General features: G+C 39.4%; 1 protein-coding gene across 2 annotated transcripts in view; it reads left to right on the top strand.

The window, feature by feature from the left end:
• The window catches only part of GADL1 (glutamate decarboxylase like 1), a 200,901-nt gene that overhangs the window by 122,961 nt on the left and 51,738 nt on the right, over positions 1 to 26,202 (top strand). For both annotated transcript variants that reach the window (XM_081159588.1, XM_081159587.1), the window contains exons 12-13: positions 16,275 to 16,474; positions 25,712 to 25,763. In XM_081159588.1, coding sequence (XP_081015714.1) covers positions 16,275 to 16,474; positions 25,712 to 25,763 — 252 coding nt within the window. The remainder of the gene's footprint in view (positions 1 to 16,274; positions 16,475 to 25,711; positions 25,764 to 26,202) is intronic.

Here is a 26,202-nt window from a genome sequence, read left to right as displayed (position 1 = left end):
TTGTCTTTCCATGCTTCATTGTGGATAATTTTTATGACCTATATTGAAATTCACTAATTCTCTCTTTAGCTATGTCTAATTGGCTGTTTAACATCTTCTCTTGTGTTCTTAGTTTATTATGCCTTTCAAGTTTTGTAATATCTGAGTCTTTTTCATATATACGTGTCTTTAAGTTCCTGTTGACATTTTTATGATCAGCTTTTACCTCCATGAACATTCTAAAAATAGATTTATAACCTTCCTCTGCCTACTCTAATATCTAGATTCCCTTTGGTGCTATTCCTGTTGTTTTTTGTAGCTGTGATTCCTGGCTCTCACATTGTCTAGCCCTATAATTTTTGAAGGCTTACTGAATATTTTATTTGAAAAATTACCTTTAGGAATTATTTGAAACCTGAAGGGAAGTTATTTAGTGGATTTCTTATAAGTTCTGAAAGATTTAAAGTTATTCTCTTTCACTTTCTAAATATGTAATCATATCAGTGTATAACTGTAATTTTGTTTTCTTCCTAATACCTCAGCATCATATCATTTGCAAATATAATGCCCTGATAGAACTTCCCAAAATATGTTCCATAATAATAGTAAATAGAAGGCACTTCTGTCTTCTCTGTGAGTTTATTGAAATTTCCTTATGATATACATTCTTTATAAATCCTCTTGAGAAATTATCTAGGAATGAATATTGAATTTTACCATACTCTTTTTTATTATCTAATTAAGTAGCTCTGTCATTTTACTTCTTGAATGAAGTTAAATGTGTTAACAGATTTTCTACATTACTGATTAACCTCATTTTATCGCAATAAATTGCTTTAATGTATTGATGGATTTGTGTATTTAGATTTTTGCCTCTGTGTACACGCGATTGACCTGCTCTGTGTGTGTGCACATCCATGTGCATGTGTGTGTGTTTGATTGTGGTTGGGTTGTATTTTGAGTGCTAGTTTTAAACTGCCTCTTTGCTTTGGAGTAATTACTATAGCATAAAGATCATCAGTTTTTAGAAATGCCCAGAAAAATCAATCATAAAACTCTTGCTCAGAAATTTTGGAGGCGATAATTCCTTAATCAGCTGTTCATTTTTTCCCCATCTTTATTAAACTACTAAGCGTTTCCTTGAGTCAATTTTGATAACTTATAATTTCTCAAATATTTAATACATTTCATTGAAATTTTCAAATATATTAGAAGAATATATACTATCCCATTACTGTTTTTATCTTATATCTTTGCCTAAAATATTAATTTTTAAAATATCTTTTTTATTATTCCTGATTATATTTGTTTATCTTATCTTCTTAGAAATCACTTCTTTTATTTATTTTTCAATTCACATCTTTATTAAATTTATTTAGTTGTTATTCTTTGTCTCCTGCTTTCTTTATACTTTGTAAGAATGTTTTCTAACTCTGAAAGCAACAGTGAATTTTAATAAAGGGCAGGGTTTGTAAATTACTCTTGCTGATTGTTGTCAGTGACTGAAAAGCTTCTTTTAGAAACTGAAAGAAGGAACAAAAATGTAAACACAGTAGTCTCCCCTTCTCCATGGGGGATACATTCTAAGACCCTGGTATATCCCTGAAACTGGATACTACTGAACCCTATATATACAGTATTATGTTTTTTTCTTATGCATACATATATATGATAATATTTAATTTATAAATTAGGCACAGTAAGAAGTTAGCAATAACTAGTAATGAGATAGAACAATTTTAACAATTTACTGTGATAAAAGTTATGTGAATGTAAAAGAAAAAAGAATGCTATTTTACATTGAGGGCAGTTTTGCCTCAGCTCCTTAAATTTTGTTTTGGAGTGTTCTCCTTTAAGTTATTTTCCAATTAATCTATAATAACAGTTTTGATTTACTCCTTGAGCCAAGAGTGATTTATTTAAGTTATTTTAACCTGCCAAGTGCTTACGATGTATTATGACATTCGGTTTGTTTTACTGTAGTCAGATAAAGATCAGAATGAAACCAGAGATTGAGAGTGACAATTTTTACCTTTTAAGCTCAACAGTGACTCTTGAAAGGAAATTTTATCATCCAGAATCCATATTAATTTGCATTTTCCCCCAAGTAAACTGTCTGCAGAATTGGGCAGAGGAAAAAAGTGTTTGAAGAGGAAGGAAGTGTTAAATACAAATGTGCACAACCAAGGGGATCAAGAAAGAACAGAACTTCCCTGTGAGTATAGGACATACAGGTTTTCTAGTCCCTTGGTTCACGTCCTAGGTGAGACTCAGAGAGTTAGGAAGGCTCGCTCATGCCCTCTCTCTCATGTTAATGTGGTAAATTGGAAATTAAATAGATGGCAGGGGAGTTATGTACAGGCATAAGAGTTTCTGAGGTAGCCTCCAGTTTTCCTGCAGGCTTCCGAGTGGCTGGCAGGGAGATCATCCAAAAGTGACTGCAAAAGAAGACACAGGGAAGCCTGGAAAGAGGGGCAGCAAGGAGTGTGACTCATGTAATATGACAGCCAGAGGCCATGGCAGGTCTTCAGGTGTAAGCAGGAAGATGGAAAGACCATCCAGAGATTAGCAGGTGGTCAGCACAAGGACAGCAGTGATCAGACCGGAGAAGCAATTGTTCACTCCCTAATTCAACATAGGGATGGCGGAGTCAGCAGATGAAATTAAAGGGTGCTCAGTTAAATCTGAATATCAGATAAGCAATATATAATATTTTAGTATAAGTGTGTCCCAAATATTGGATAAAATATACTTATACTAAAATTATTTTGTTTCATAAATGTGTATGTAATTCAAATTTAATGGGCTGTTTTGTATTTTATCTGGCAATTCTCCTCAGTGGCATTTGTGAATGTCCCAGTAATGTTAAGTAAAGAGCAAGAGAAAGAAAACTTTCAGAGGAAGTATGTTTTATGTCTGAATGATCTGACAGACAACTCAATTTGATTTTTTTCCTAGAAGTGATCAGATTAGATATTTTGCATTAGAAATAAATGTAGCTCCAAATCAGAAATTTTTTGATACAGAAAAATGAAGTGTCATTTTTGAACATCCCAAATGATATAATTTTGAAATTCATGGTAATTATATTTGTTTTTATGTTCATGTGTCAGGTAAAATATAGAACTTTACAGTGCGATAGTCACATCTTTGTGCAAGCAACCAGCCCAAGCTAAATTAGTATCCTTTAGTGTTAATTCCAAATTCCTAGTGTTGTCCACCTCTGGCGGAATCAGCTGGGACCAGGGGAATGGGGTAGGAGCATGGTGTAATGTGACCATCTCTATAAATGAGAAGTAAGGGGTCATTGTGAACTGGGCATAGCCCAAGTTGTGTCTACTATAAATGTCTTCCATCTTCAGCTGTGACAACTTATTGAAAGATTGCCGAGTTTTAAACCTGGTGCAGAAACTGAAAAGAACAGGGAACATGTATTTTCTCCATCTCTAGGTCCAGCAATTATAAGAACTTCATAGCTTCTTTTTTTATAAGGCTACTCTCTTCCCAGTATGTTTCATTATACCCTTGTCATGGGGTAGCACATGTCACTGTTATATGTCCTTTGGACCCTACCTTGACAAATTACTCTTCTGTTTTATTACCAGTTTCAGACAGCACCATAGTGCAGATTAAACCCTTGACATCCAGTTACAGAAATACCGATGCATTCATTTAGAGTACTGTCAAATCTTTGTGCCATTTCAGTACCTAGTTTGGCAGAGATGTAGTGAAATGCAATGAAATGCATAGCTTTTCTTAAGAGCTAGTGAGAACCAGGAATTTATATATAATAAGGAAAAGATTGTTTTGTGCCTGTGAGATAGCAACAGCAAGCATTACAGGGTTAGTTATTCTAATAGGTTTTATATCCCAATTATTAAAGTTATAGGGCCCCCTTCACTTAAATTTTTCAATTGAAATCCAAGAGGAAAATCTCCAGGGCAGTGGAATTCTTCAAATGTCTCCTTAATTTAAAAAAATTGTGGTTGAGGAAATGACTCACCCATCATTGGTGGTGAATTCATGGAGTCAGGAGTCTTAAGTGTACTCTAGAGTCTGATCTTGGCTTTATAGTTTAATAATGAATTAATGCGAACCCATGGAGTTTAACTTTCCCTCTCTGGGGATCCGCCCCCCCCCCCCCCCCAATGCCTCTATTGCTCTAGGCATTCCTGAGAAAGGTTCTCACTCATATTCAATAATTTATAATAATTATTTAGAACCAAAAAATGTCATTCACTGTATCCAGGCTAGATGAGATAATAGAGAAGACATACTATCCTTCATTATTGTATCAAATTCATGGATTTTGTAAGGCAGGGGAGAAAGAAGACATTTACAGTTCATTTTAGGTCACTGTGGGTCTGGGGCCCTAGACCTGTCAGCCCACAGTGTCTTTCTAGAGGGTACACTGAGCAATGTTAGGCTTGAGAACTATATTTGAGGTAGGATATGGGGAAGGAATAGGGGTGAAGTCTTCATCCCATGATATATGTGCTAAACAGTCAGAAATGGAGATGTATGACCTGGGGTCGGAGCAGGGCATTGTCCAGGCACTGACATGTACCAGGTACCTACAACTAGGAAGGGCTATGCTGGGAGATGGGGCTAGGAAGCAATCTCAGGTTGCATGTGGAGGGCTTTGGATATAACCTTAAGAGTACATCCATTTTCCTATAGATAGGCTGTTCCCTCTATGTGGAAAACTAGACACTCTCTTCTTTGCCTACCTGAGTCCTTTTTCTCTCATAAAACTATGTTTAAGCATCAACTTTCCTAGGAGGTCTTCTTGCTTTCCTGTATGCTTTAGAGGTCTCTTTTCTATCTAGGCACTTGCTCAGCGTATATCACAAAGCCCTCTATGGTCACACCATTAACCTGTCATTTCCATTGAACTAGAGGCTCCTTAACTCTTCTCATGCCCAATACAGTCCTTGGCAAGTGTAATGGACAGATCAATGAGAAGACAAATATATTAATTCATTTAATCCCCATATCAATCCCATGAGGTGGGGACTGTTACTCTGCCCACTGTACAGATGAGGAAACTGAGTACAGGAGTCATGAATAACAGGCCCAGGGCTACTAAGCTAGTAAGGGCAGAACTTGGATTCAGAACGAATCAGGCTCACTCCACAATCCATGCTTTTAATCATGCCCCTCATCTATTACTAAATCAAGATGACAGGTAATGGAGCAACCTCATATCCTAACTAAAATTCTGAATTTTAAAGTCACAATGACATGCAGAAGTAGAAAATATTGATTTAAAAAGATAAAATTTGCATGATTAATCCCCATAGAACCAATACAAAGTGAAATTCTATTCCTAATTATTTTGCTGATTTTCTTTTCCGCAGAACCAGCTAGGCTGGCTAAGCCGACCTGTAAATCTCCTCTTAACTCAGTTTGGTGCCCAGACCTTGCCAGTGGGTTTTTCTCATTGACTTCTCCTCTTATGGCTCTGGGGTGTATAAAAATTCAGTAGATTCTCTCCCAGGATTTGCAGTTAAGGCTGTTCTAAATACACCTGGTCCAATGTCCCCTTCAGGACATTGCACTTCATCAAACAAGAGTTTGGTTTGGAAAACACAATTCTCATATCTAGGAACCAACTGAGCCAGAGAATCCTAAAAGTCACCTCATCTCTCTGTTTCTAACACAAGACAGCCTTTCTTTCTGCCTTCCCTCCCTCCTTTCTTGCTCTTTGACCATGAGTAGCTTCTATTAGCTGTTTGCATATAATGAGTTTCCAGTTTGAAATTCATAGCCCTTCCTGCCACATTATTTCAGCAAAGATCCATTCCAAATGACAAAATACAACCTGAAAATAAAACAGAAAGTGAACCCAGATTTAGCCAGTTTCATCACAGAATAATTTTTTTTTCTTCCTGGGGTGTTGGCGGAACAAAAGTGATTAGAAATTGTGAACCAGATGAGTCTGGATCATCAAATGCCATTCTCTATGGAAACTGCATGAAGCATTTGTCAAAACCAAAAAGGAAAATAAACCACAGCAACTTTATTCTCCAAATTAGGTGATCTTTTAGAAGCTACATGTTCACTGTCTGAAAGGATTTAGAGCTTGCCTTAATAAAAATGGAAGACAATGGGTTGGAGCCCTTGGGTAATGTCTTCTTATCTCTACAGATTTGGAAATGGTTGTCTTATTGAGTGTGTCTCCTCATCCATATGTCTCAGAACAGGGATCTGCGAAGTATGGCCCATGGGCTAAATCCAGCTTGACACCTGTTTTTGTAAATCAAGTTTTATTGGAACATAGCCTCGCCCATTCATTTAAGTATCTTATATGGCTGCTTTCATGGTACAATCACAGAGTTGAATAGCTGTGTCACAGATTATATGGCTTAAACAGCTGAAAATATTTATTGTCTGGCCCTTTATAGAAACTGTTTGCTCATTTGTATTTTAGAACATCCAGAGGAGGAGACTTTGCCTTCTCCAGTCACTGGGACCGCAGTTTAAACTAGGAGATTCTGGGATTAAATATGATTTCTCAGTGGGTAAATACACCTGTGGGCTGAGAAGCCCAGCAAAACTTGTATTCAGATTCTACCTCTGCTTACAACTGCCCTGTGTGACTTTGACAAGTTGCTTAATTTTTCTAAATGTCAATTATTTAATCCCCAAAAAGGAGACACTTCGTATTTTCAAGAACTACTATGACATGAAATGAAATAATGTTCAGAAGTGTGTAGCTCCAACACGTAGTGGGCACTCAGTGAATGTATTTTTTCTTTTTTCTGTCCAAACTGAGGAATGGGCCACATGTGAGTGCACAGATTCTTCTGTCTGGACAAATGCCCATTTGTATAGAGGAAAAATTCCTTGTCATTTTAGCACATTTCTGTACTTTTCAGGAGTCTTTGAAAATAATCCTTTTGTCCACTACATCTTCTGTTCTGTTCAAAGGGTTTTTACCTGATTCATTTTGAACTGTTATTTAAGGCCAGTTTTAAGTAGGATTCCCCATGGTCACGTTAATAGCCACAATTTCCAACAACTCTTTAAAAGGATTTATACAAAGAAGAGCAAGGAGCGTGTGTTCAGAAATTGCCTTCCTGCACAGCGTTTCCCCTGTATGAAATCAATCTCTTAGCTACACTCCAGGCCTCAGAGGCCAGACCTCTGGAGGATGCTCCAACTCCAAGAAATGTAGGCCAGCGGCCTCGCTGCTGAACGTGCAAAATTCCATTTGAAAGAAACCGGGCCCTTGTTAACAGCATCACAATAAGCTGGAGACATAGATTGATTTTGTTAAATATTGTGCCCCTGGTGTAGAATCGCTCTCCTAGCTTCAGTCCAAAGCAACACACTTGCTCTGTGTCTGTTGTGTCCAGTTTGAAAGACACCGTTGCCTTATGTCTGTCCGCTTACTTGAAAAGATGCCACTAAGCCATCCAGACTGAAGAAATAGGTTCTGAGTTAATAAATATTTTTGCCAGACATTCACTTAAACATTTTGCCACAAATACTTATCCCCAGGAGGTGGGCTGCCACGCAGCATCATTATCTCCAATTTGCAGATGAGGGAGAGAGTGATGTGAGGAGGTGAAGGGATGGAGCTGACAGTGATACGGTAAATGCCCAGAGCTCAGAAGCAGAAAATAACCGCTGGACACTTTTGCTGTGCACACGTTACCGGGGTGCCAAGAAATTGGCCAATAACCTACCCTCTTTCACCCCCCTTCCAGCATGCCATCTGGGCGCAGAGACCCCAAGCTCCAGGCTCCGTGGCATCTCCCCACCACTTTCTCTTGGCCTGGATCTTATCTCTTTCCCCCTCCTCTTTCTTTCCTCCCCTTCCCCACCTCCCTCACCTCTCCTGCCTTCTCCTTAGTTTCCCCCACTCTCTCCTGTTCTATCCTAAGCCTACCATATTCTATTTTTGTAAGCGTCCTTAAATCCCTTTGGCACAGAGCAGGTTGTAAATAAATATCTATAGGACAGAGTCATAAAAACTCAGAGCGGGAAGTAATTCAGGAGGAGCAAAGACTACATGAGGAAAGTTTCCTTATTTCCGTGTTGACCCGATTAAATATCCAAACCCAAATGATGCTTTGATCCCTATCACAAAAACATAGGAAATTAAATAGCTGAATAGATTAGTGTGTGGGATCTTTTTGCACATTACGTCCATGCCACAATCTTAGGACATGTTCGTAGATGATTAAAACTCTAGCGTTATCCATATCCCACCTACATTCTCTTTATTTAGGTGCATAGAAAAAAGCCACTTTTCACTTATATGCACATGCAAATAAAAGTTTGAGGACGGACACCAACAGCCAGAAAGAAGTCAGATAATCACCTTGGTTTATATGCTCTTATAAAAACAGCACTTCAGAGTTCTCTCGTTTCAATGTGAAAGTCATGCCAACTGAAACGTCAGGACCAGGATTTTTCAGCATAAGGTTGAAATCACGAGAGCAGCAGTTCTCAGTCCTGGCTGCACATTGGAATTGCTTAGGAAGCTTTCAAAGGATCGCCCTTACGCCATACCAGGGATTCTGATATATTGGTCTGGTAAGGACCCTGAACTGTTTTTTAACTTTTTTACTAAACACTTCAGATAATTCTAATATTGTCCAAGGTTAAGAACCACCGTACTAACTGGTCTTGAGTTAAACAGTCAATTGTAAGTCGTAACAACTTTTAATTTTCCTTTTGAATGAACAGTCAGAAGAGAGTGAAGTAGGAAATTCCAGTTTGCAGTTGAGGCACCAATGATGGGCACTCTTCCATTACGCATTTGTTTCTGTTTCATGTATATTAGGGGGGATACTATCACTATTTAAAAAATGATTTCTTACTGTGAGTTATAGTCAAAGCTTGAAAAACACTGTTTTAGATTATCTTTAACGGAAAAGGTATGTTATGTTGGTAGTTGCCTAGAGAGAATTGGGAAGTCTCCATCTGTTCTAAGAGAGAGTCCAGTTGCACTATTTTTAAATGCTTACAGGGCATTCAGTGGCAGTGCAGTGATCTCCACACTATCAGATGTTTCTTACTTATTTATAGAGGCACTTACACCCTCTCTGAGACTCTGGGCCCAACTTTCCTGTCTCCTGTAAGTGCCATCACTGCTGAAACTTATTAGGTTGCATTTCTTAAACTCGTCTTTTAGCTCAGTTTTCTTATTTTCAAATCAGCTCACTCTAACTCTTAGGGATATTTAAGGAAGATTTGCACTTCAGAAAAAAATATAGAATCTAAGGTTTAGCAGTAAAGTACTCTGTTAGTTCTCTGAAAATCCCTATTAAGTTGGTAGGCCTAGAACTCAACAAAATTTTCTGGAATCTTCCAGGATGCTGTCTGGAAGTAGAAGTGAGGCCTTTGTATTAGAACTAAATGCTCAAATATTCCAGGATAGTCAGTGGTTTTCACAGATAATATCAAACCTTCAGCCCCTCTGATTTCTTAGCAGTTCATATGATGGTAACTTGGAAACCCCTGTCAAGGAAGCTAGTGTGTTCCCAGCCTCGCTGGCCCTGCCCCTGGCCCGGCCCGGGGGGAGCGAGGCCCTCCCCTCCCCTCCCACTTTGCTTTCCCTTCCACCCTACTTTATTTGTGTTGAGCTGCAGGGGCTGAGGGCTGCTTTTCTTCCCCCCATTTCGCTGGGAAGTGGCTGTGGAGCAACCAGGAGGAGGGGCAGCCAGGGAGAAACACGGAGAAGGGAGGTGAGCCTGGGGAGGCTGCGGCCTTGAGGGGCCTGGAGTTTCCTCAGCCAGGGCTTCGAAGGGATGGGACCTGCAGAGTTGCTTCCAGGGTCCCTGCAGCACCCCTTGGTGCCACTTTTGCCTTGAGCTGGGGCACAGACTTATAGGCTCTCTTTGCTAACACACAATGAAAAAGTGATGATTTTAAAGGTACTTCGAGTACATTAAAGAAAGGAGAGACTGAACTCAGTTATAAAATAACTTAGGAATAAAAAATAAGTAAATAACTTGTAGCCCAAAGCAGAAGACAAATACAAGTATGTATCATGTTAAGCTTCCTTTCAAAACGTCATGAGTAAAATAATGTTTCCTCGAGGAACAGACTTCACAGAGTCCTGTGTAGCTAAAGCGTTATGTGTAAGAACTGAATGAAGTTGGAGAGGCAATCACCTTTGTGTGTGTGTGTGTGTGTGTGTGTGTGTGTGTGTTGGAAATCTAGCACATGGCCCCCAGAAACTTCCTGGAAACAGCTAGAATTAGGCCGTCCATTGAGCAAGTTTGCAAAGAGAGCAGCAGTATTTTGAGCCAAGGGAGGCTGATGTGAACTTTACAAAGGGAGATTGAAATGACAGGACAGCAAACTCAAATGTGTCCCCACGTGACAGAAGAGAGCAGGGCACACTGTTCACCAGTTCTTCAGATATTTAAGCACAAGCACCTAAAATATCAGCAAACTTCTATACCTGACGGCTTCCAGAAGAAACAGTGACGAGGGAAAGGAAAGGAGTGAGAATTGTAGAATTAATCGAAGACATGGGCAGAGGTTGATCAATTGGTGATACCGATGACTGGGAAATGCTCGAATGGAACAGGAAAGAAACTTCTCTTTCTCTCCTTGGGCTGTTCATGATTCAGCCTAACGCACTGACCTTTCCACAGTTCACTTCGATTTGTTTCCTTCTGGGGACGATAACACTGGCATTATTGTCATTTGTTTACTCCATTCCCTCCACCCCAACTACTCAGCAGTCACTCAACTTATCCACGTTCCTCTTTTTGAATAAGAAAGCTGAAGACAACCGGACAAGTTACGCCTTGTCATGTGGCGCTTCCTGAGCCCTCGGCCCACCTAGTGCATGCCCTTGCCCGACCTTGTTTCATGCTCTGCTTTTTGTGTCTTCCATCCAAACCATGCCGAGACTTAGAAAGACCCACGACATCTAGGACAGCCACGGATGATAACTGAGACAAGGTCAGAATGAGCTCCACCTGGAAGATAAAGACCATGGATAATTCTCCCTGTTGCTCTTAAGATTCCTTGTGATAGCTTTAGTATAGTCTAACAATGTTGTCTGTTTCTATGGATACATCCCATTGAAAAGGGGGAGGTTGGTGAGAGGTGTAATATGCTTATTTCATAAACAGTGAGGAAATCTAGAGCTGGCGTCCTACTGTTCAGTTTGCCCGGGGAGAGAAATCTAATGAAAAACGGGTGGTGGTGAAAGCTGAGAGGGGCCCGGGGTACAGGAATATCAGGAGAGGAGTGGTGGAGAGGATTTTGAGCAAAGACTGAGAGGTATTCCCAGTTAACATTATTTCCCTGGTATTTCACAGTATTCCTGTATGGTAGGCAGAGCAAGTATCGTTATCTCCATTAGGTTAATGAGAAAAATGAAGCCCAAGGTGTTAACTGACTTGTTTTGAGCCCGGACTCCAGTGACTAAATCAAAAGCAGGATCCACATCTGCTGATTCTCACTTAATTCTGCCAGAACAATAATGAAGTTTAAGTTGCAATAGCTACTTGAGCCTGTGAAAATTCCATGACCAATCATTCTTACCGTGGCAGTTAAGATCCTTGGTGACTTGGCTATTTTTTACCTTTACAGCCTTCCTAGCTATGCCCTACCTCATTAATTAGCCCCAGTCACACTGAATTAATTTTATCTTCTCTCTTCCTACTCAGCTAGTCCTTATCTTGCACCTCTCAGGTGACACATTCCTTCTTCTGAAGAGCCCTATCTAACATCTCGGAGTTAGTGAAAGATGACCCTTCTTGGTGCTCCTTAGACCTTGTTCTTTCCCCTGTTCTACACTGTACTCTAATTGCCTGTTTTTCTGGTCCTATCTCCACCTTAAACTTCTTAAGGATAGTGACATTACAGCTCCGGTACCTAGCACAGCTCTTACTATATAGTAAGGCTCCCAAAATGTTGGCTCAATAAATAAATAAAGCTAATATTAGAAATATCAGAGGGTATAATTGTTTTTAAAATTCACTTTTATATTCTAGATGACAACAAGCCTTTCTGCTATTTCCAGCCTAAATTTAGTTTTATGCATGCTGTCAACAAATGTTAGCCTAGATGCTTTAGTACTTCCACTGGGGTCGTATGCCCAAACTCCTGGCATCATAGTGCTTGTTATAAAATACATAATTTTGGAATGAATTAATTAGTACAAAGATTATTAATATACCCATTTCTTAAGGCATTTAATTTAGACAATGTCTTGTGTGTTAGTAACGGTGATATGGGACAGAATATGGGAGGAGCTTTTGTGGGCTTTTGTTTAGGAAGATGAAAAATGTGATTGAGAGGAGTGAGAGCTTAAAGCAGCCCCATGTAGTCACTGATTCTTGGGAAAGAGACTGCAGAATCTGACCTGGTCTGTGGAAATCAAAGATGACTTGACTAATCTTGACAAAGAAAGTATACAACATGCTGACTCACCGTGTGCTTTTAGTGATATCCTTAAATATCAGCAGAGTCGCAAGTATTTAGAAAAATCTCAAAATGCTTCATTGACAAGATATTGCCACTAGTAAGACCTAAAGTCATATTTATAGGGACAAAGGTAAGGGCCTGAAATGGGATATTAGGTGTTTCAACCTTTAGCGGATGTGTTCTCTGCTGCCATTCTCCATTTCACCAACGTCTTCAAGATCTGTTCATGAGCATTTATGGAGCACTCTCTTCCACACGTGTTTAAGTGCTCACTTAGAGGGAGTAGAGTGTCATGTGTAAGGAGCTTCGGGCTTGGATTCAGGCAGCCTTGGTTTGAAGCCCAGCCCTACCACTTACGAGCTACATGATCTTAGGTAATTCACCAAACTTCGCCGTGTTGCAGTCAGTTTCTTCCCATGTCCATGGGTGTTGACAAAAATAATACACCTTGAGATGTAAATGAGCTCATACATCTACAGTGCCTAACACAGAGTAAGGACTTTATAAATGTTGGCTCTGGCCAGCGTTGTTTTGTGCTAGGTTAGGTGTTGTGAACACAAGCAGTGAAAAGGAAAGTTATAGCTTCTGTCCTCATGCAGCGTGCTTGTCACGTGCCTGTTTCTCTTTGCTGTATAATTCGTTCTTCAGCCTTCCTCTGCTTTGCTGTGAAAGGGGCCTGACTCCTGGAAACCACGTTTCCGAGGCTCTCTTACCAATTGGCTCCTTGCTAGGTTTAGGCAGCAGAAGGTTCAGACAAAAGATTGAGGTCGGGAGGCCAGCGGTGGCTTGCTGCTTGGGTAGCAGCCTCAACAGCAGAGCCTGTCCCTTCTGCCCTCCCCATCTTTCTCCAGCGGAGCCTCCGCCTGTGCTCACGGGCCCCACTGGAAGCCCCAGTTCCCAAGCTGCTTACCAGCTTTCTGTGTGGGAAGGAGGCCAATACAGAAGAAACTAGAACAAGAAGAAAAAGGCAAATTCCAGATTTAATCTTGAGTCCAACTATGCATCATGATTTATATGCCTAGATTTTTAAAAATATGAGCCTGTAAAAATTCTCCTTTTTGCTTAAGCTACTTTGATTGCATTTCTTTCACGTTCCACTGTGAAAGTTCTCATACGCTGTCTACTAATTCATGAGAACTGTTTGAGATATCACAATATAAAGCAGTTGGTATTCTCATTGAATACTTGTCTCTGGAATTCACATAATTAGTATTTATTGTCCTGCTAGGAGTAAGTGTATAACAGGACAAACATGGTCCTTCTCTTTGATGGTGCAATAATGACAGATTAAGTGTTTTACACTTAAAAAGTAAAATTCTTAACTTTTACTGTACTTATTCCAATATTGTTGTTTTCTCTGGAGATATTTCCTTGTTGATGTGTATCTTAAACTAAAGACATCTCATCAATTTTAATACCAGAATGTAAACTAAAATGCGAAGCAAAAAACTTCGGGGAAAAGTTTTTTTAAAATTTTCAGTCAAGTAAATCCCGAGCCTCCAGTTGTTCTTTATGGAAACCTTCCCAAGGCAGGAGGATTTTTCAGTGCGACGAAATTAACAGTGTCACCCCTGCAGGCCCATCGCTCATTCTGCTATATGTTTTCTTGGTTCTCCTCTTCTCCATTTGCCTATGATGATGCCATTTGTCTTCTGATAATGAATGGGCTTCCTCTCCCTTTCAGCCACTAGCATAAGTCACTGAAACTTGCCCAAGACATGTCTAAAGTTCATCTGCTTTGGGAATTTTGTGGGTGTTTTTTTGAGACTTTCATGGTTGATGAAAATAAATTTATAATCATAGTGCAAGTGTGTGTGTGTGTGTGTGTGTGTGGGCTTTGTATTTGAAATATGTGCAGTAGCCTTTTACTGTTGTAATGCATGGTCAGGCTGTAGTTGCCATGGAAACAATAACCAAATTTCCTGACATTTGAGGGGAGGGAGATGCAGTGGTGGCAGCTGTGATCAGAGTTGAGAGATTGCTGATAGAATTAAAGTAGCTTAAAGCCTAAGTGGCTTTTTCAACCTTAATATTCAGATCAGAGCAATCAGCTCTTCCCTAGTGTCTACCAATAATATCCATCAAAGCCAGGCTGAAGGCTTACTAATATTCCTATAATTATTATTTTATACTCAGTTTATTTTGGATAATGGATGAGTGGGATTTTGGAGTTCTTGATTATAGTTGGTATATAATTTTTTACGTAGTATGAAATCATGCTTCATGGTAATGGAACACATTATATCCAGATTAGTGTCCACACAAGACACTATTGCTATTAAGATAGCAAATGCATGCTTTTGTTTGCAATGTGGTACCCTGAGATTTTATTCTTTAACAACAAGTTGATCAGTCAAATGAATACATTTAATACATTCCCCATTCAGAAGGATCATTTTCTAGGACCTCTTTGGCTCCTGGGGAGTTTGTCTGTAGCTTCCTGAACAGCACTGACAGTTTTGCGTTGCTCAGGTTTGGAAGATAGACCCATTGAGAAGTTCACGTATCTGTGTCTATCCTGTTCATTCTACACATCAGGGGAATGCTAGAGAATATGGAATCTGGGGAGTGGCAAAGTCGCCTTAATTACTTAGCGAGGGTCCTCTGTGCCCAACACGGTGTTAAGCTCTGTGGATGCGGACATGGGTAGGAAAGGATTGCTGCTTACAAGAACCGGCTTTGCCCCACAGGGAGAGAATCATGCGGACTGCTCATCGAGTAGGGCCAGGGAAGGAGTGAAGCCAACAAATGCAGCCAAATATAAAGGGAAGAAGTGAGTCCAATGAGCTGGGCAGATAAAGAAGCTGAAGGGGAAGGGAACTTGAGATGGCACCTAAAGGAAGGGCAGACCTGGTTAAAGAGGGAAGACTGTGTGGTGTTATTAAACTTCAGGAATGATAAATATACTGCATATATTCTTTTAAACGTCATATATGAAAACACAGACGAGGTCAAGCAAATGGTATGAACAAAGATGCCGGTGGAGAATGGCCAGTGGTTAAGGGACATTGAATAGTCTGGTTATGTTGGAGGGTGGACAGATGGTTCTAGTAGGTATTCTCTGGGAATGAAGATGCTCAGGGAATTATGGGAAGTGTAACAGACTGGAAAATCTGGGATTTTGTAGATACCAAATGACATTGAGGACAACAGGGCTTAAACTCTAATAATCTGACATCAAAGTGAAGACTTTAAAGTGGTGATAGACATGGTGAGTTGCCATCCACTGCTTGGTGAGAAGTAACCAGTCAGTAAATACAAATTGAGTTTGGTTGCAAATAAAACCAAAGCAAGACCAACCCAAAAAACCCTTTGGAATTGCAGCTGGTATATTGTGGTTGTTAAAACTTGCTGGCACTTGTTTAACTCCTCCATAGCTCTTTCCTCAGGTTTTTTAATCCCTGGGTTATTGTCACTTTTAACCTTCTCAATACAGATGTGAGTTGAAAAAAAGAAGTTTTAAAAGCCTCGCTTTTTGCTTATGAAATTGTATAAAATATATACAATATATTAGGTTTTTTTTCTCCCCTTCTGGAGCCTTGAGTGAGTTATAAACAGATTATTTTTTTTTATCTTGAGAAATTGGCTCCCCTTGATATCAGACAGATGATGACATGGTTGTCTCATAACTTCTCAGTACTCATCAGTAAAATTGTTGAGGATGGATTTAGCATTCTCAACTCTGAGTTTCTTTGGACCACAATGGGTAATCTGTGTCTCCAAGTTAATAGATACCTATTGCTTCTGATGCAGGGCAGTCTCAGAATGAGACTAAACACCTTTGGCACAAAGTAGTAGAATATTGTACAGATTATGTTTGTGTGTGTTTGTTATAGAAATCAAGTGTATTTTAAAAGTGGACAATCTTTTTTCTTTTTTCCTTCCAAAAGGATCTTCTTAAGAAGTGCTACTCTGCCAAGGCATCTTACCTCTTCCAGCAGGACAAATTCTATGATGTCAGCTATGACACAGGAGACAAGTCTATCCAATGTAGCAGGAGAGCAGATGCATTCAAGTTCTGGATGAGTTGGAAGGCCCTGGGCACATTAGGCCTTGAAGAGAGAGTTAACCGGGCTCTTGCTTTATCCAGGTACTTGTGCGCATGTGTGTGTGTCCATGTATGTCTATTATAGACTCAGTGACAATAACATTTGTGAGATCTATATATGTGATTTCATTTGTGCATTCCTTCTTTTATCTGATAACCATTTTTTCCAGTACCTACTATGTGTTAGGAGTTGTGACAAAGCAGTCCTGCCCACTTCCCTCCAGGATCCTAGCCTAGTAAGAAATATATTCAGTTGACAAAGCAGACAAAATATGGGTGAACCTACTTTTTGTTAAGGGAAGGTACATGATGCTCCAGACCACTCAGGAGGGTTCCCTAGTATATTCATGAGGGTCATTGTCAGAGGCTCCCTGTGGGAAGAGACATTCAACTAAGACCTAGTAAAGAAAAGACAGAAGGATGATCCAGGTAGAGGAAACACCAGGCCCAGATTTCCAGATGTGAGAGAGATCATGGTGACTTCAAGGACCCAAACAGCAGGTCTTGAGACTGTGGGGCCCATGTCAAGGCACAAACGTAAAGGTAGTATGGAAGCCCCATGCTTGTTTGCCTTGTTGTAACATTAGAGACAAAGTTTTTGAAACCTCTTTCAAAGACATTAGATCTCTTGATATATACGTACTGGACATTTGCCACCTGAACAAAACTCTGCTGCTAAGCTTGGCTCACTGGGTGCCAATGGGCAGGTCATGACCAAATTTAGTTTTAAATGTGATTTGTTGGGCCTGAACTGCACAGGGTTAACCTTCATGGTGTTTAAAAAAAAAAAAAAAAAGAAACATTTGAACATTTAAAAGAGTATTTAAAAATAGGGAGATTTGTTAAAAATCTAGAATTTTGGCTTCCCTTCAGAATGCTCTCAGTCCCACATGATGATGAGCTGCTGAACGTGAAGCCCGACTCTCCGGAGAAACAGTCCCCCGCACTTCCTCCTGTTTCTTAGCTAGCCTATTTTACTATAGCAGAAAGGTGCTAGCTCTACCATTTATAAACTGTTCATGACTTGGGCAAGTTTCTTAGCCTTTCTGTACCTCAGTTTCACCCCAGTAAGGTGGAGATAACAACAGCATCTAACTCAAATAATTGTTATGAGGATTGAATGAATCGATATTTGCAAACACTCAGAACAGTACCTGGCATGTGCTATGTGCTGTATGCTCTATGAGTTTTAGTTATTTTTTTTTTTACCTGCTTGGCCACTAGAGGCATCAGAGTTTGTGATCCCTGGTTTGGATAATCTCTCTTTCTTCACTCCCTGTTAGCATAACCTGAAGTGTCTCCTTAGAGACATAAAACAATTTCTTCTTTCTATACTGGGAGTGGTATGGGTGATCTGCGCAACACTGTGTGCAATAGTGATGCTCTGGGCAGACAGTGATGCAGACTGTCTGAAAACCCAGTAAATTATAACAACAGTTATTTATTCTAAGGTCTACAAGTTGGCTGGAGTGGCTTTATCTCATCCTCTGGTGGCTGTGGGTGGAGGAGGACAGACTGGGTCTACTCTCCACATGTCTTTCACCTTCTTTGGATCAGCAGGCTAGCTGGAGTGTGTTCTTGTAATGGTACTGAAAGAAGCCCAGTAAGGCAAGCCCCTTTTAACCTCCTGATTGCATCATATCAACTAGCGTTCCAATGTCCAAATCAAATCACATGGCCAAGCTCAATGTCAAAAGGCAGAAAGTATACTCTGCCATTTTGCAGGAAGAACTGCAAAGTCACATGACAAAGGGCTTGGATATAAGGACAGGTAAAGAGTTGGCTTTGGCACTTTCAGAAGTGACTGTTGGTAGTCAACAATTATGGTGATTATGGTTTAAGAAATCATTTGAAAAAAATCTGTAAATATTGTATCAGGACTCTTTTGGTGGTACGTGACAGAAACCTTAACTTAAGAAAGACAATTTATTATCTCATGTTACTTATGAGTTAGTATAGTGATTACTTCTGGAATGTCTAATTCGAGGGGCTTACACAATATCTCCAGGCCTCAATTTCTCTCCATCTATCAGGTGTGCTGTCCTTCATGTTGGGTTTATTCCTATGCAGGAAGGTAGCTTCCAGGAGCGTCAGATCTATATCTTCCCAAGCTCTATTTCAAGGTCAAAAGGAGAGAGCTCTCCTCTCAACAATCCTAAGGAAATGTTGAATGATTTCTGTGTGAAGCAAACATCCATCTTTGAATCAGTCACTGTTGCCGGGGGGGGGGGGGGGGGGGGGGGGGGGGGGGGGGAGCGATAAATGTCATTGGTCATGCTGAGCCACATGCCTTCCAGGGGCTCTAGGGAGACTGTCAATTTCTCTTATAGAATATATACTGAAACTAGGTGAGCAGTGTGCTTTTAGCAGAAGTAGGGCTAAAAGTGCCTCGATCAGAAGTAGGGAGATAACTACCCAGAGGTGAAAAAAATGGAGCTACCATAAATATTCATAGTTACTCAATAATTTAAAATAAAAGTTCAGAAATCTCTGTTCACCTTTTTTTTTTTTTTTTTTTGTATTTTCTCATACTATTTCAGTGTGGTAGAATCTCTGCATTATTTTATCTAAGCTGCTTAGTAATTCAATAACAGGTGTCTTGAAACAGGCTAGATATAAATATTTGATGATCATATTTATTATAAAGTTAACATTCATCTCAGGATAGAATTTAATTTATAGTCAAAGGAGATTTTCTAATTTTTGCAGAGAAATATCACAGGAGGATAAGTGTTTCAACTAATTTGAAACATTTATTGTACTTCTCCCTACTTCTGATCGGAGGCACTTTAGCCCTACTTCTACTAACATTTCAATTCAATTCAACTACACTGATTGTTTGTAAATGTTTGTCAAGTTGAATTGAATGGAATTAACATTTCAATGAGCATTGCTGCAGACTCTGTGACCTATATTTAAATATTTGAAAAATAATACCTTCTCTTTCATGCTGTTACTCATAATAGTTTTTTTCCCCCCTTAACTTTCCACATTCTTGATATTCAAAACTCTGTCCTGAGGTAAGCAAAAGTTATCCTGTTTGCCCGCCCCCAATACCAAGGAAAGGCTGAGTCCTTTTACACATATTACTTTGAATGAGTATAAAATTATAAACTTGGAGAAAGTTTCTCTAGGATTAAGAATTATATTAAGGTGGCAACATAAGAACTTTATTTTCATGATTTTATTTCTTTTTAAATTGTTTGATTGTTTTGTGGTTCTGGTCTTTAGGAAAAATGGAACATTTTCTCAATTCTGGAAATGATTCTGTTTTCACGAGCCCATGTATAGTGGTCTAGTGGTAAAGTGCCTCTCAGGAGGGGAAGAAAGCCCCAATTTGCAATGTCTGCCGATGTCTATGGTGTAAATTCCCATCAGGGAAAATTGCAAGCTATCAACAGTTGTGGTTTGCAAAATTCTGGAATATCTAACAATTAGCTCTCATAAGCCAGTTAAATCTAGCTCTAGAACACCATTGTTTATGTGAGGTGGCACAATCAGTTCAAACCACTGACTGGTAAGAGTTAAAACACCATTTTCCATCACACCCACTCACCCTAGACCATTTGCTTTAGAATTCACATCATAAAAATGATTCTCATTCATGGTGTAAGTCTCTACCTGGCATGATTTCTATAATTCTAACACTTTTGTTTTCTAGAAGTATCATATCCTTCAGTAGATAAGAATTCTAGCAAAGTAAAGATGCAACTGAGAATTGTGTTCCTATCTGGGTGCACCTGTATTATCAGCAGCCCAGTGTAACTAAGATATCCATTTCCCTAGGCTCTAGGTCAGGTGTCTTAAATACTAGAAAAGCTATGCAGCTCTTTTCCCCTCGCATATTACAGTAAGGATGGCACTGACTCCATAAAAACAATGTTTTCATGTTCCTGAATCAACATGGAGTTTAGTTTTGAAATTTCTACATAGACTTTAAGGTTTAAGGACCAGATTTTGATGTACCAATGGACAGACATCACTCTGATCTTGTAGCTTGTTCCCTCTTCCCCTGGGAAAGCAAGAACAGACATTTTCAAGAGGACAATGATTCTTATTTTATGAGTTGTCAGAAATCCAGCAAGAAGGAAAAATGTATTGCCTGGAAGATCTGGAAGGCTTTCCTGATTTCCTTTGAACCCTTGTCATTCCGGTTGATGACAGCACATTTTTCAGAAGAAATATTAATGACTAAGAACTTGCTTTCTCCTTGTGTTGTTTGAAAAATCAATGACGTTGGGAACCTAAAGCAACACACGATTGAAACCTAGAGGGCTGAGGTTTAAAATCACCATCGCCAGCACAAAGCAGGAGATTATGCATCTCTGATTTCTGACTGAGAAAGTTGAAAATGTTTCACAATACCCAGGGTGACCTGTTGCTGAGGGCACCTTCTAGGCCTCTGTAATGGCACTCAGGTTAAATGGATATTCACTAAGGGGTAATTTTTGAAGCAAATCTAGAAGAGTCATGTACGTAGGTCTTTTCAACAACAACAAACAGCTCACGAACTCCCATTCTGTGGCTTGCTGGGTCTCCAATGTATCATTTATTTATCCCCTTGACACACATCTCTGTAATTTCTCCAGTGGAATTTATTTCACTGGCTGGCATGAATACTGAGGGACTTATTGTTGTCAGTATGGAAAAGGTGAGCAATTACACAATGGCACTTTGGTGCGTGTGTATCTCTCTAGGTGACAAGAGGAGGAGAGTCCAGAAGACTATGAAGGACCAACATTTCCATTTTTTATTATTGGTAATTTTTTTTAATCAGAATTCCAGTAGAACGTAGTATGTAGGTGTTTGTGATGAATCACAAGCCATGCATTATGTCTTAATATATGCAGAGCATACAGAAAGCAGATGGAAAATACTCCCAGGAGTTCTCCAAGGCTCCATGCATCAGGAAAAATGTCAAATGAAGGGATGAGACCCAGAGAGAAACTTGGTTCAGAGTGCTCCAGGAAGACTAAGTGGCTGGTGGATTGAGAAAGGGACTGGAAAGGTTATTTCCAGAAAAGACAAGTGAAATGCAAAAATATTAAACTCATTTAACAAATCAGAGAATTGAGGGTATCTAGCCTTAGAAGCACATTTTTAAGCAAAGAAAGGGGACATGTTTTAGAGCAAGATTGTCATTAATGGATGCTTCAAAATCAAGCCAGAATCTTAACATAATGAGGTTTTTTTTTTACCCAGTAGGTTTGGTGAAAACTTGCTGATGTATTTTTTCTCTCTCTTTTGCTAAGCTTAGTGAGAAGGATGGTGATGAGTTTTATGAAGCTATTGTTGCTTTTGGAACCAATTTACCTGGATGCTTTTTGGTAGAAGTGGTTTATGGTTCCTGCATTATGTCCCAAAACTCAATGTACATCTTTTTTTTTTTTTCTGGCAGGCATCAGATAAGAATAGTTTTTTAAAAATGTCTTTCATCTCTAGGCTGTTTCCACATATTGAAAAGAAAAGTTGTGAGGGATAAATCATTCCTATGAATGTAGGCAGAAGTGACTCAAAACCTTATTTTGATTCCCTCCCCAAACTCATTTCATTTAGGCATTTATTTTAAAAAAGGGGGGGGGAGCAGTAAGGTTCCCTGTAGAAGAGGCTCTTCTAAACTAGTATTTCTGAAACTATGCTCTGTGGGGTAATAGACTTCCAGAACATCCTAATAAATGTTCTTCCAAAAAATATATATTTTCATGGTCAAATATGCTTGGGAAATGCTAACTTCTACATTATGCCTCTCTTGGAGATTCAGTGTACATTAGCACATTAAAGGCTCTGAGGGGACTTGTAACGTAGAAGCATTTTTAACTTTGCTTTAACTAGAATGCAGACACTGCTAACTGTTCACCCAACAACCATTCTCCCCTTTTCCTTGCCAACAGAACCTTGGTTTTGTTTAGGTGGCCGTATTTCAGCTGGGAACATCGATCCACACCAATCCCCGTTGCCAACAATTAGTTTAGGGATGAGTATGTGACTCAGCTTCAGTCAGTAAGATACAGGAAGAAGTGAAGGCATCTAGGGAAGAATATTCTTATGTAAACAGAGAAAAATGAAGAGAAAACGCTTTTGCTCCATCCAGCCCCTTCTCTGTCTTCCTGGGATGCTGTTGTATAAGAATGTGATGTATGGAGCTGGTTGAACACGAGAGAATTCACCAGCACTGAGCATATGGCGGCTGAAGTGACAGAAAATGCCTAGTTCTTGATGACAGTATTGAACCATCTAAGCAGCTCAATAAACGTCCTTATAAATTAAGTCAAGTGTATTTCTAATTGTGGACAACAGCAGTCTAGCTGATATGCCCGGCATTGCTCAGCTGTACTTGGCCATGGGACCATTCTATGTGGGAAAACTATTGACATGGTGTGTCATGGAGCGTGGGCTGGGAACTCTGGTGTAAGCCTTTTACTATTGTTATAATAGCAGCTCCTCACTCAAACCACCCCTACCCTCAGCTCAGCTCGGGTGTTACACTGGGCTTTATAGGCTCTGAGAGTGACTGCAGTGGGGACATTGACCCTGACACGAAGGCCAGGTCCACATAGTTAGCAAAGAGCAGAGTCTTAATTGAAACGATTCAGCTCTGTTTTAGGATGTCTTTCTCCAGGAGCAGCTTTATAGCCAGGTTGGCAGAAATATTTTAAATTGAGACTAGTGGTAGTGTGTAAATTTCACAGAGTCATAATTTGTCAGGGAAGGATTTTACCAACCCAGTTTCCCATCTCCATTACACTCATGAGGAAACTGAGGCAGGCTCAGGGAGGCTAAGAAATTCGCTTCATCACAAAGCTCATCAGCTGCACAACTAAAGTCCTCTGCAGCCATTCCGAGGGTTTCCAGAGATACAACGATGTTTTGTAACCTCAGGGTGTCCGGGATTAATGTTGGCCTTCTCAGGATGAAGTCATGATGGCATCAGCTTTTGGGTTAACAGATTGTCTGTAGGTTTCTGCTGAGAAAGTGAGAAGTATGGCTCACAAGCTTTCCTTGTCTAGAAATTGTATATGTCTTTTTCGTTTTGTGCTTTACATTTTATTTTTTATTAACTACCTTTTCAAAAATCATACAACTACATCTATGAAATTTTTCAAGAAACATAAAAAGAGAGTTAATAATTTCTACCTCCCTTGTTGCATCCCTTATTTCCCTTTCTTAGGTATGTATCCTTTCATACTTTACTCTGTGATCATATATATTGTGGGTAAGGATTACTTTTGCTTTCCTTTCTTACAATTTCTTAAAAAGTAGAATCATTTTATCCATATTTCTTAGTATTTTGCTTTTACCCCTTACATCATAAGAATTCCTGTGGTTTCACTGAAGTAGACATAATCCATTTTTATTAATAGCTGCATCATATTACATTGTATTGCAGTAATACACTTCATTTTACTGTTTGCCAACTTCTGGACATTAATTTTGTTTCTAGTTATTTCTTATGGAATGCACACACACATAGATTTAGATACCGTGGCGTATATACGCATCCATATCTTTAGTAGTGATGATTTTTTTCCTGGCAGAGCAGCATCTCTAAAGTGATTTGTTGCATCCGTAGATATGACTATTATTAGTTTAAAAATATTTGTAACAACTTTCTGTCACATTTTCACTAGTATAAGGGGTTGTCTCTCTTAAAATTTGTTTTCAGTGTCACATGGGCGACATGGTTCAGTAGCATTTTAATTTGCACTTCTTTGATTACCAGTGACCTTGAGCATCCTTTCTGATGCTTCTGAAGCATCAGAGTTGCTTTTTGTGAAAGTTAGTCAGTGTGCTAAAGGTTTACAACTTTAAGCTACACAACATCTCCTGAAAAAATATTTAGGGAAAGGAGTATGTAAAACATCAAATACATTTTGAGCGTGTGCGTGTGTGTGTGTCTGGTCACAGCATTATTGCTCAAAATACAGGATCTATATTATCTAGTTACTAATGATAGAATTCTATAAGATTTTGTATAATTTAAAGATGATAGAGCCTATATACTAAACACCAATATTTAACCTTACATGAAAAACTATGTAAACAAGTTTGGGGAAAAAAAACTGAGTCCCATTAACTGGTGTATTCCATCTTCACATTCTAGAATAGCCTTTAGCAAATGAACACGATGACAGCAACTGCCCCCATTTTCAGTTTCTAATGTAGAAACACAATTTTTTAATGTAGGATTAAAAAAAAATTTACAACGACATCTTGAGACTGGAAAAGCAGATTGTGTTATTTCATTTCTTCGGGGAAGGGAATCGAGGGCCAAAAAGAGCATTTGTTTGTTGTCGTCCTTAAATATTAACCAAATACATATAATTTAGTGACAGGATCGCATTTTCTATGGCTGCACCGTAATTCCATACGGTGGGATGTTCTTTCCTTCCTTCCTTCCCACGTTCTTTCTCCTGTTTTGCTAGGACGTGTAAAATCCCAGTAAACACCCTAGCAAGTACGTTTTCGCCAGCGCTCCTCAGCCCCTTGCATCTGATGCCCAAATTTGAAACACTGAGTCAAGTGTCACGAACTTGCCCAGGCTCCTGACCAACGCGCTAGTTCTCAAGGCCAACGACTTCAGGAGGCTTCCCTTTTCACAGAGACAATGATCCATCCCAGGAGAGCGGTGTCAGAGTGAATTTACTTTATAATTTTGATGTCCCTTCAGCCTTTTCTCCATCAGATTCCGTAGCTCACGTATCTGTGGCCTTTGCTCATGGCACAATTATTCTCTTTTCCCTGACGTTCAAAATGACTGCAGAGACGCTCTACCCATGGCTACACCCTACTTACTTGAACTTGATGCCAAGAATCAGTCTTTCCTCCCTCTGGCCTGGCCTTGGACAAGATGATGCTGAGCTTCCTTGAGCTTAAGTGAAATTATAAGCAGGACTACACAACAAGAGCTTTCTCCCCACGCAGGGAGGCAATTTAAGTGCCTGTGCGAAATACCCATCTAGAAAGTGAATGTGTTCAGAGACATATATCCAGCCTGCTTCGTGTGGATTTCCTAGTGAGGCCAAAGTCTGATGCTAACACGTGAGATAGACATCAACTCATCAAAAAATGGATTTTTCCTCGGGCCCCAGGGGATTGTAGTGGGTTCAGGAGTATGTGTCGAAACCCAATCCTACGCCTATACCTGTTCCCTTACTTATTCCTAAGCCTTATGTTTCTAAGCCTTGTCTCCGCTTCAGAAATAACAGTTTTGTCATATGTCAGTCATGTTCACAGAATTTTTAGATTTCAGATCATAAATATTACTGTGACTTTTTTTAGGTACCTCGTGGAAGAAATCAAGAAAAGAGAAGGGTTCAGGTTACTGATGGAAGTAAGTACGGAATTGATTGTGCTTGTGATTTTGTCACTCAACAGAGTTGAAGGTGGCAATTTTCTAATCTGTTATATTTCATTGGTTTTTGTGTTGCAGGCTTAGAAACAAGTCATTAGCTTAATTCATAGAGTCCATTATGTTAATTTAGTCTATTAGTGAGTATTTTTTCTTTGTTGGATTCGGAGAACACACTTGCCTTTACATATTGAAAATTAAAGTGCTCAATAATAATTACCAAGGATAATACTGAATAAATTATGTCCTCTATCTTGATATATAAATTGCATAATGATTGTACTGCCAATGTTCAGCTGTGCTATAGTGGTGCCTGCATGCGAAAAATCCATTAAGTGTATGTACAATAATGCTTATAGATTTCTCTTTTTATAAAATTATGAGAGCATATTAGCTTTGGAGCAGTGGGAAAATAAGTTAT

Source organism: Miniopterus schreibersii (genome assembly GCF_964146895.1).
Source record: "Miniopterus schreibersii genome assembly, chromosome: 15".
NCBI classification, from domain to species: Eukaryota; Metazoa; Chordata; class Mammalia; order Chiroptera; family Miniopteridae; genus Miniopterus; species Miniopterus schreibersii.
Note: the sequence above shows the minus strand (reverse complement) of the source record. Positions and strands in the feature narration are given on the sequence as shown.